A 12,052-nucleotide genomic window follows, 5' to 3' on the forward strand; every position below is an offset into this window, starting at 1 on the left:
GTGGGCTTATATGCATCCAGAATGATGTAGCAGATTTACCAACAAAGACTTATTAGAAACCTGTTACGCTTTATTAAAATGTAAAACTAAATAAAACGAGGTAGGTATAGGCGTGCATGTAGATGATATTAAGAAAGGTTGCACCAATCATAGTGTATTAAGACATTTCAGGATCTTTCACCAATGGAAACCCAATGGCCTCAAATTTTGGGGTATAGAGAAGGTTTTGCGACATTGGAGGGGAAGCAATTTCATACGAAAATTAAACCGCAGGGAGTCGTTTTGGTTTTTTGAAACAAAGGATTTGACCCCTGCAGGCTTTGATCTGAACTGTTTTATTTCTAAAAGATACATTTTGTAAAGATATATATATATGTTTAGGTATTGCTGATTGGGTTTGTGATTTTTATTATGCATAATTATTTTATATGTATTAAAAATGATTTTTACATTTATTTTAATTTGTATTGTGAAGATGGCCACGGTGTATGTCCTTTTAAAAAAGAAGTTCAGTAAGATTGGTTATCTATTGCATTCAATTTAAGGGATTAAAAATATAACGCTGAAAGAGTTTCCCTTTATACTGTGAATATATATAAGACTCGCGGGTTGACTATGCCTGTTATTAGAAAAAAAGGTGCATATAAATACGCACAAGCGGCGCTTAATGAGTTATCCACATAGGATGCAAAAGTGATCATAAGCAAATAAATTGCTACAAATGTATGAGTTAAATATAAGTCCACAGTAATTAATGTAATAAAAATGGAAATAGAATAAAGTCCGTGCTGATACAGAAGTCCAACACCACTTGGCCTCAGTGCGGGTATAACGCTCCACCTTGCCGTTAGTCGATGTGCACCTCCACCTCACCACTCGTGGGATATATGCATATATACGCTTACCAGAAGGCTCAAGCATACACGCCCAATAATGAAAACCAGTCCGGACTCTCTCCGCAAACGGATCCTTGGAACACCGGGTCATACACAGTAGAAAATCTCCCAAATAGTTGCGGTGCATAAGGAAGGAGCAAAGATACACATAGGGCAATATTGCTTAAAACACCATGTACCTTTATTCACAACTCCCCCCTTCACCCATTACACTCACATAAAAAGGAATAGAACAAGCATGTATAGATCGGTGTGGCAGTACGGTCACTGTCGGCTGCTTACCGGACTCCCGCTTGCTTCACAGCGTCCCGGAAGCTCCGGATTCTGAGGTCGTACAGCGTCCTGTTGCCGAGGTGACCGCGCAAGTCACCGCCCTAACGCGTTTCGTCATCAGACTTCAACGGAGAGCGCTCTCCGTTGAAGTCTGATGACGAAACGCGTTAGGGCGGTGACTTGCGCGGTCACCTCGGCAACAGGACGCTGTACGACCTCAGAATCCGGAGCTTCCGGGACGCTGTGAAGCAAGCGGGAGTCCGGTAAGCGGCCGACAGTGACCGTACTGCCACACCGATCTATACATGCTTGTTCTATTCCTTTTTATGTGAGTGTAATGGGTGAAGGGGGGAGTTGTGAATAAAGGTACATGGTGTTTTAAGCAATATTGCCCTATGTGTATCTTTGCTCCTTCCTTATGCACCGCAACTATTTGGGAGATTTTCTACTGTGTATGACCCGGTGTTCCAAGGATCCGTTTGCGGAGAGAGTCCGGACTGGTTTTCATTATTGGGCGTGTATGCTTGAGCCTTCTGGTAAGCGTATATATGCATATATCCCACGAGTGGTGAGGTGGAGGTGCACATTGACTAACGGCAAGGTGGAGCGTTATACCCGCACTGAGGCCAAGTGGTGTTGGACTTCTCTATCAGCACGGACTTTATTCTATTTCCATTTTTATTACATTAATTACTGTGGACTTATATTTAACTCATACATTTGTAGCAATTTATTTGCTTATGATCACTTTTGCATCCTATGTGGATAACTCATTAAGCGCCGCTTGTGCGTATTTATATGCACCTTTTTTTCCATTTGCGTATTTATTTAGGTGGCTGCTCTTTTAGTCTTTTATACTAAGCGCTGGGTGATTGAGTGTTCAGGTTTTCTTGGTGCTCAGTCCTTTTTTCTGATATGCCTGTTATTACCCTGCGAATATGTATTCACATAGCATTGTAAGTGAGGTATGTATCCAGATCTGTAATCTGACTAAGCATAAGATATGTTCTTGTGCGTTATTAGAATTGAACTTCCATAGTACTTAATTTAAATGGCAGATTGTTCCTGTCAGTAGGGCGGGGTGTCGTTCCCCTCCTTCTTAGCGAGACGGATGGTGTAGCGTCCTTTTGTCATGGCAGCGTGCATATGAGAGAGTTGTAAGCGTTGCTCTGATCACACCGACGAAGTCCTGCCCTGGGACGTAACGCGTACGGGAGGAGAAGCAACATATGACGTCATTAGCGGCTATCTTTGTGGTTTGATTTTATACTCTGAGTACATGCACTTGTTAGTGCTCCCATTGTAAGTAGGATTTTATCTTTATTTCAATAAATTGTGGATAACACAAAGAGCACTAGAGAGTGTCTTTTGTGTTTACATATACACACGGAGTCATACAGAGATATTCCTATCCATGCTGGGAGCTGTATACAGGAATTAACATTAAATGCCTTGTGACTATGCTCTGTGACCGAATTCAGGAGGTGAGAGGCAGTATTTGTCTGTGCTCGATGGGCTGATTTTCACATTTAACACCATGTATCCCACAGAGGCTGTCATCTTGTCATTCTCCAGCTGCATATGGACTAATGTAACTGTTCACTTTTTTGCTGGATTATTAATTAAAGTCCGGCTGCTCATGGACTGATTTGATTTAATTAGGTTTATAGATTCATGCTGTATCATTCATAAAGGTATCCCATTTTATCAGTACGCTGTATTTCTTTAGTTTTATTGTACTGCACTTTATTTTATTATATGTTTTTTGAGGGTTTTTGGTATTGACCTCATAGTGTACAGCTGGCATTTTGCATTTATTTTACATGTCTGCGCTGAATATTGTTTTACTTGTTGTTAAATAAATAATGTACCTGTTACTACTTTTTATCCAGAAAAACATTTTTGTGTGCTTCTTTGATCTTAAGTGCATACTGTTACTAAGTAAGCCCATATTCATAATATGATAGCTTCCTAGTCTGACAACTGATATTGTTTCACTGTTATAAACCTTCTGATAAACTGTCAGCCAAGCCATATCTACAATTATTTCATAACAGCCAATAGGAGAGTTCCTGCATAACCTAAAACTTCCTGTTTTTGGCCAACATTTGTCCAAAAGACATCTTGAGAATGTTGGTATATTCTTGATAATCTAGTCATTCTTTGAGGTCTGTAGTCAGCCAAAGGGTTCAACCTCAGAGCTAATCTGTGCCTATAAAACCTTGACTTTTTATGCTTTGCCATCCCAATATCATTGGATAGTGGGATGGCAAAGCATAAGAAGTCATGGTTTTAGTTACATGGTATCCAGAGATCAAAGAGGTACACAGAATAGTCTAACAGCTAAATAGGTAATAGAAGGTGACCTTTCGTGCCTGATTTTAGGCAGAAGTTTAGTTTTAAAAGCTTACAGATTTCAGTGAAATTCACCTAATCAGTGAAAATAAAACACAAAAGGTCTATACTCAGGGCCAGATTAACGTAGGGGCTATTGGAGCTGCAGCTCCAGGCCCCTACCTTTTATATAGGCCCCGGGTTGGCCATATTCACTGTTACCGCTCTTCTGTCACTTGTAAACACAGAAGTCTGGCTTCTATGCTCGCTTCCCCAGGCAGCACCCTCAGAACCTCCCCACACAGCGCGAAGGCCGGACAAGGAGGGACAGTTGCTGATGCATGGATGTGTTTATGGGCTTCAGAGACAGCATCCCATGTTGAATTAGGCATGCATGGCTGCACCCTTCCTCCTCTGGGTGCATGGCAAGGCACGGCCCTTAAGGCCCTTCAAAATCCTCAGCACCAAGCCCATGATGCTCTTAATCCGGCCCTGTCTATACTGTATTTGTTCTTCCAGGAACAAGGCAACATAATATAGGAAAATTAGGATATACAGTGCCTTAACATGCTTAGATAAAGGTAAATCCCATACTGTAAATAAATAATAATAAAAAAATAATGCTATGACCTTTCTTTCTATTAATTTGACCTTACTGCTTCAGAATCAGAAATGTTCCTTCAATTCGCAATGACTAGCCAGGAGAACATTGTGTCTGATCAACCAATAATTGTGGTAACAGACCCTTTATATCCTTTTAACTTAGATCATATTTAAATCCAAGAAAGTAAAATAATATTCTTCATAAATTGAGCTAATACGTATTCTGCACATAGAAAATCACAATGTGAAAAGATGGTTGTTTATCTTACCAAGTCGCTATTTCCTCTGGCAAGTACTCTACCCTGGGTATTATATCACCCCTGTAAAAGAGAATTATAGATAGTGTATGAACTGAAAAAGAGCACAGTTTTTGTTGTTGTGTTTGGTGGACATGCTTGCATTGTGCATTCCTCAAAATTTAACAGAAGCCAGCCCCAGCAATGTCTAATTGCTTTCACTGATCATTCACACTAAATTTATGACAGATATTCCTGTTTCAATGGAATTTTTGTGACATCACAGGATAGACTTCATTTGGGGATTCAGTTCATCCAAACCTGATATTTCGGTATTTGATAGATGATGGAAAGCAACCACCTGTTTTATTTTTTTTCCAGATATTTGGTACATTCTGCTACAGTGTGTATATACTGTAGGAAGTGATTTGTGTATGTTTTCCTTTTCTCATAATAAATAATTTCTTTAAAGGAAATATATATATATATATATATATATATATATATATATATATATATAGTTATATTGAAGACTGATAAAATATCAACGTTTGTCCTTTGTTAAACAAGTGAATATAAAATATTGAATGCAAATACAGTATGGTGTATCAAGAACATAACCAAAAAATATTAAAAACAAATGAACTACATTAAAATGGGTTATAAATGTTACATAATACATTAAAAAGGTTACAGTAGAACTAAATTCTAAATGTTTTAATTTTGATAGAGTAAGAGAGGGTTAAAACAAAACCCTTGTTTTTTTTTTGCCATTTTTTTTTTCTATTGGGGAAATTTCCCCTCATTCTTGTCCCGTAAGACACAACAGGAAGTGAGAGGAAATCATTCCAAAGTAAAGAAAATCCTTGGTAGTTATAAGGGTTACCAAAACTACCTGTAGTTTCTTCATTTGAAAATATACCCTCTATTTCTGTTCTGGTGACAACTCAAAATTTAGCCTACTCTTTCATTTTCACTCTCATTGATAATAGTGATCAGGACAATAGGGAGGATGAATCTCCCTAACAGGAAAACAGACAGCAAAAAAGCCTTAGGAATAGAAAAAGCACAAGGATCATTTTAATTCTTGGTAAAAAAAAAAAAAAACAAAGTCATATGAAAACCACCAATGCATTAAAATGATCTTGAACTCATTCACCCGCTTTTGCTCTGGCACTCGTTTCTGCATTTCTATGGTTTGTGAAACTGTTGGGAGCCCAGCGAGGAAGCCTTGCTGTGTGGGAGCCACCTTGCCAGAGCTATTAGGCTTCTTTCACCTGACTACACATGCAGATCTAAGGCTTCATGCACACAGTGCACATCTGTTTAAGGTGCTCTGAACACCAGAACTCCTGGCATGAAAAAACTAGCTTTTATGCGTGTTTAGGGGTATTTAACATTTTTTCTGCTCCTAAGCAACTCTCCTGAAGGTACCTTTAGTGGGGTATTTTTTATTAGAGAAGAAAATTGTCACACACCCCCACGGAATCCAATGAAGAAAAGTTCCTTTATTCACATAAGTTGTACAAGGTACAGCAAGGTAGGACAGTAGACGTGTTTCACATGACTGCTATGTGCTTCTTCATTGGTAGCGAACAAGCATGTAGCAGTCGTGTGAAACGCATCTACTGTCCTACCCTGCTGTACCTTGTACCACTTATGTGAATAAGGGAACTTTTCTTCATTGTTTTCCATGGTGGTGTGAGACCATTCTCTTTTTTAATGCTTCTCCTGGTGGTGAGCCAAGGTCCAGCACACACCTTGAATCGTGGAATTTGACTAGCCTGAGCGGTGTTACCTCTCTTAATTGGGGTATATTTTAGCCTGTAAGCTCTCCTCTTCTAACATGTTTGTAAATGCTTATGTGTGCATGGACACATTGGCTCACAAAGAGAGGTGCTTTTATAGGCTGAAAAAAAAAAAAAAAAAAAAAAACAATGCTCAAGGCCTGTACCAGCAGCATTTTTTAAGCTCTGTGTGCATGAGGCCTAAAAGTTCCCAGTGCCTCCTTGAGGATGTTGTTCTGGAGTAATCCCTTTCTCTTGTATCCAAAACTAAATTAACCCCCTTAGCGGTATCCCCAAGCGTGACTCAGGGTGGATTTTTCCTGCTACTATCGGTATCCCCGAGTCACGCTCGGGGTAGATGCGCAGAGCGTGCAGCGCTGCCCCTTACCTTCTCCTGGCGATCCAGCGATGATCTACCATTGCTGTGATCACCAGTCGAGATCCCCGCCGCTCGTCCGTCGGTCTGATGACTTCCTGGTTCCGTTCCCTGCAGCAGCAATGCTGCATGGGAGCGGAACCGGGAGGGAAATTCAAACGTTGCACAAAACACAAACACATAACATTTATATTATATATATATATATATATATATATATACACACACACACACACACACACACACACACACATATATATACACATATACATATATATATATATATATATATATACACACACACACACATATATATATATATATATATATATATATATATATATATATAATATAACGCATGAATTATAATCTAATCAATAATATAATTTTATTATATAATATAATATAATATAATATATATATATATATATATATATATATATATATATATATATATATATATATTATATAATAAAATTATATTATTGATTAGATTATAATTCATGCGTTTGTGTTTCAAATTTATCACATCTGGGATGTCTACTAGAGTCTTGTTTTGGTCAGGTTTAAGTCAGTAATTACTAAGAATTGTAGGCCTATAATACATAACGCCAAATTTCCATGCAAAAAATTGTACCGCTTTTGGTACATAATTCCTGACATAATCATACCGCCAGGGAAGTTAACTAATTTTGCTTTTGGTTATACTTTAAGGTCTTCAATACAGAGAAATTGTGAAATAAATATACCAAAGGTTAAAAATGTTATAACAAAAACCCTCCCCCTTTACTTACCACTTAATCAAATAAAAGGTTACATAATACAAGAGGGACTTGTAACCGCAATGCTGTGTATTGAATACATTAATGAAGAATGCTAGCACTAGAACGAGCCTATGGGAATGCCACATTTTTCAAGAATCCATTTACTACCATGAATCTCTGTAAAGTAACTAGTTGGTGAAATAAGTTGTACATAAACTCCACTGATGCCCCGAGTTGTTTCATCTGATAGCTCCCGGTACCAAGCAAGTGGCCTGGGAGAACAGTCTTTTGGTTTAGCCATAGTATGGAACAGTAGTGCACCAAGGGGCTAGCATGCTTAGGGACATAATAATAAATTAATGAATGTGGCATTCACCAAAAATCCGCTGCAGGTTATTTTTCACCATTATTTAAAACATTCAGTGAATTTACATTGCATTGAATGTTTGGTGTTAGTTACATTCAGTGCTTTATAAATGAACCGTTTGGTGTACCAAACTGGAATCATTCAAGGAAAGGGGGCCAGAATTTTTTTTTAAATTAAAACAAATGTTAAAAAAAACAGCGAATTGGTGAGTGCAAACCAGATCAGTTCCTGCAACTAAATAGGCAAACCATTGTGGAGTAGATTTTAAAAAAGTTTTTTTTAATAAGGATATGTATTCTATCTATCTATCTATCTATCTATCTATCTATCTATCTATCTATCTATCTATCTATCTATCTATCTATCTATCTATCTATCTATCTATCTATCTATCTATCTATCTATCTATCTATCTATCTATCTATCTATCTATCTACAGTATACACACAGTTTTCCTACAGCGTTATGGTTGTCTTACTGTTTGTAGTTGAAGGCTATATCAGCAATCATCTTTCTCCTCTTCCGATATTCCTGGTCAGAGAAACCCTGTGAAGAGTAATGGGAGTGATCAACAAAAACCCATCTTGTGATCTTAATACAAAAGGGCAAAGTCGTATACAATAGGTTATAGTGCCAGTACTTGTATATTTATCTAAAGGGTACTAGTCATAATAAAATTATGAGAGCTTCCTTATTTTTGAAGGTGCAGGCACAGGGCAATCACCTTTTTTTTTAAAGCTTAAGTTTAGCTATATATATACAGTAATGTGCAAAAGTTTTAGGCAGGTGTGAAAAAAAAAAAAAAAGAATGCTTTCAGAAATAGATGTGTTAATCATTTATTTTTTATCAATTAACAAAATGGAAAGTAAATGAACAGAAGAGAAATCCATATCAAATCAATATTTGGTGTGATGACCACCCTTTGCCTTTAAAACAACATCAATTCTTCTAGGTACTTTTCCACACAGCTTTTGAAGGAACTCTGCAGGTAGGTTGTTCTAATCATCTTAGAGAACTAACCACAGATCTTATTTAGATGTAGGCTGCCTCAAATTCTTCTGTCTTCATGTAATCCCAGACATACTCAATGATGTTGAGATCAGGGCTCTGTGGGGGACAAACCATCACTTCCAGGACTCCTTGTTCTTCTTTACAATGAAGATAGTTCTTGGCATCATTGGCTGTATGTTTGGGATCATTGTCTTGCCATAGAATACATTTTGAGCCAATCACATGCTACCCTGATGGTATGGTATGATGGGTAAGTATCTGCCTGTATTTCCCAGAATTGAACACACCATTGATCCTGACCAAATCTCCAACTCCATTTGCAGACATGCAGCTCCAAACTTGCAAGGAACCTCCACCATGCTTCACTGTTGCCTGCAGGCATGCATTGTTGTACCACTCTCCAGCCCTTCGGTGAAAAATCTGCCTCCCTGCTACAGCCAAATATTTCAAATTTGGCTCATCAGTATAGAGCACCTGTTGCCCATTTTCTGCATCCCAGTTCCTATGTTTTTGTGCATAGCTTAGTCTTGTTTCCAAGTTGGTGGTATGGCTTTTTGGCCACAATTCTTCCATGAAGACCACCTTCTGGCCAAACGTCTCTGGACAGTAGATAGGTGTATCTGGATCCCACTTGTTTTCACCAGTTCTGTGCTGATAGCACTGCTTTACATTTTCTGACGTCAAAAGTGAAGTAAGCATCTCTTTCATCTACTGCATTAAGTTTTCTTGGCTGACCACTGCGTCTACGGTCCTCAACATTCCCTATTTCTTGTGCTTCTTCAAAAAACATTGAACAGCATATTTTGAAATCCTAATCTGCTTTGTAATCTTTGCCTGGGAGAGACATTGTCAATGCAGTATAACTACCTTGTGTCTTGTTGCTGTGCTTAGTCTTGCCATGGTGTATGACTTGTGACATGAAACCGTCTTCCACAATCTTACCTTAGAAGTAGAGTTTGCCTGTTTCCCACCCATTTTAAGCCTCCAGCTGTTTCAGTTAATGACTGTGTTTCACCTTGCTTCTAGAAGATGTTTTGGGAGCTTAGGGAGGGAGAAATCAAATGACCAGCCTGAATATTGAGCAGGGTCTAGACAATCCCTGGGGAGGTGTGCCCAGATGGTGTAAGGGGATTAAAAATAATGGAGCCCTGAGGAGATTGTCTTTTTCCTTGCTGAAGGAATGGATCTATGAGCTAAAAGAAGGTTGGCTGTTTGTCCCTGGAGCCCTTTGGACTGAATGCTGAACTATTCAACAAGAAGCTTTTCCTATGGACTGACCTTTTTCCATGATTGTGTGAGTAGAGCTATTGCTGTCTGTGCTAAACCTACTTCATGGTGCTCAGCAGTGCACCAATAAACTATTCCAGTCTGCCTTTGCCTGTTCTCAAACTTACTTCCTGGTCCCAATCATGAACCTGTGGACTGTTCCAGTCTGTTTTTACCTGTTCTCAAACCTACTTCATGGTCCCTAGCCATGAGCCTGTGGACTGTTCCAGTCTGCCTTTACCTGTTCTAAAACCTACTTCATGGTCCCTAGCCATAAACCTGTGGACTGTTCCAGTCTGCTTTTACCTGTTCTCAAACCTACTTCATGGTCCCTAGCCATGAGCCTGTGGACTGTTCCAGTCTGCCTTTACCTGTTCTAAAACCTACTTCATGGTCCCTAGCCATAAACCTGTGGACTGTTCCAGTCTGCCTTTACCTGTTCTCAAACCTACTTCATGGTCCCTAGCCATGAACCTGTGGACTGTTCCAGTCTGCTTTTACCTGTTCTCAAACCTACTTCATGGTCCCCAGCCATAAACCTTTGGACTGTTTCAGTCTGCCTTTTCCTGTTCTCAAACCTACTTCATGGTCCCCAGCCATGAACACTAAGAGCCGGTTCACACTAATCCGACTCAAAGTCGCCCCGACTTCGAAGTCACCCGTGCAGCGCGACTTCATCGCGGCTTGCAAACAACTTCTCATAATAAAAGTCAATGCAAGTCTCTCCGACTTTGCCAAAAAATAGTGCAGGAACCTTTTTCTAAGCTGGAGCGACTTGAGTCGCTCTGATTAGAACGGTTCCATTGCACAGCATTGGGAGCTACTTGTCAGGCAACCAAGTCACCTGACAAGTCGGATTAGTGTCAACTGGCTCTTAGACTGCAACAGTCTACCTGTGCTTGTGTTACTGTTACTAAGAGATAAGGTTTCCCCTGCTAACAATGTACAAACATTTTGGAGTATCTAAAAAAATAAATAAAAAAAAGCATAAAATGTTTCAGTGAGATGCATTTTGGACAAATAATGGAGCTTCACATACTGAATTGTACTACGGCATTTATCTGTACCATAGTAAGGCACTTAACAGTCCATACAGTACATCTCTCCCGTTTAATTTTGGATGTGAATTGATTAGAATGACAAAGAGGGCAAAGTATTGACTGGGAAAGCTGCCACAATAATACAGATGTATGGGATAGTGGAGTAGAAAAGAGAACAGGACTGCCAAAGGGTTAATATAATTCCTTGTCTAATAAAGCTAATCTGATGTTTTGTACAATATGTTCAGGCGTACAACTTACCGGATGATCTAAATCTAAGTCTGGATCAAATTTGGTAACCAAATGGTGACACTTGTCCAGTTCTGAAATTTTAGTGGGAAACCAATGAACTGGAAAGCAAAAAGAGACATTGTTTTAATCAGGTCTGGCAACAGTAAAACCTGGATCTGACTTCCAGTAAGACTAAGGATGAGATCATCATACAGCTAAGCAACTTATACTGAGCTTTAAAGTTGGAGTGTTTTAGTTTAACACATTAAGCACAATAAAATAAACATTCAACCAGTAATCTATATGTTAAAATGTATACCCAAGCACTTGCATTTAACAACTTTCAATGCTGCTGGCTCTTGATCTCTTAGTTTAGCTTCCCTGAACTTCTGGTTTTCAGAGGAAATCATTTAACAGTGGACAGTGCAGTTTCAAGTAGGTCTGATAGCTAGGGATGATCGAACTTTTCAAAAGTTCGGTTCGACCAGAACAACAGAAACCTCCCGAAAGTTCGTTCCGGATTTTAGAACCCCATTGAAATCAATGGGACCCGAAATTCGGTAATCAAAAAACACAATTTTGAAGCCCTAAAACCCAATAAATGCCCCTAAAAAGTGCCTAGGGTTCTGGGTCATGCCCCAGGGACTATTAATCACACAAAAAAAGTTCTTAAAAATTGTCATTTTTGATAGAGAGCCAATTATTGAAAACATTATTGAAAAAAAAAATTAGATTTCTTTGGATTTAGTGTCTGGGGGGTCTAAAAAGTGTACCTGTGAAGTTTCAGCTCTGTAGCATGTCCAGAACCAGAAAAAAAAGATTGTTTGTATTAGAATTAATATAGAACAGGGATATGGCTCCGCTATT

General features: G+C 38.8%; 1 protein-coding gene across 1 annotated transcript in view; it reads right to left on the reverse strand.

Annotated features, from left to right (window-relative positions):
• The window catches only part of TH (tyrosine hydroxylase), a 113,506-nt gene that overhangs the window by 38,482 nt on the left and 62,972 nt on the right, over nt 1-12,052 (reverse strand). Inside the window, exons 4-6 of the mRNA XM_082271093.1 lie at nt 11,216-11,304; nt 8,115-8,182; nt 4,376-4,426 (exon numbers count right to left, since the gene is read on the reverse strand). Of these exons, the coding sequence (XP_082127219.1) occupies nt 4,376-4,426; nt 8,115-8,182; nt 11,216-11,304 (208 nt within the window). The remainder of the gene's footprint in view (nt 1-4,375; nt 4,427-8,114; nt 8,183-11,215; nt 11,305-12,052) is intronic.

The sequence above is a fragment of the Pelophylax lessonae genome (assembly GCF_965119305.1).
Source record: "Pelophylax lessonae genome assembly, chromosome: 10".
Classification (NCBI taxonomy): domain Eukaryota; kingdom Metazoa; phylum Chordata; class Amphibia; order Anura; family Ranidae; genus Pelophylax; species Pelophylax lessonae.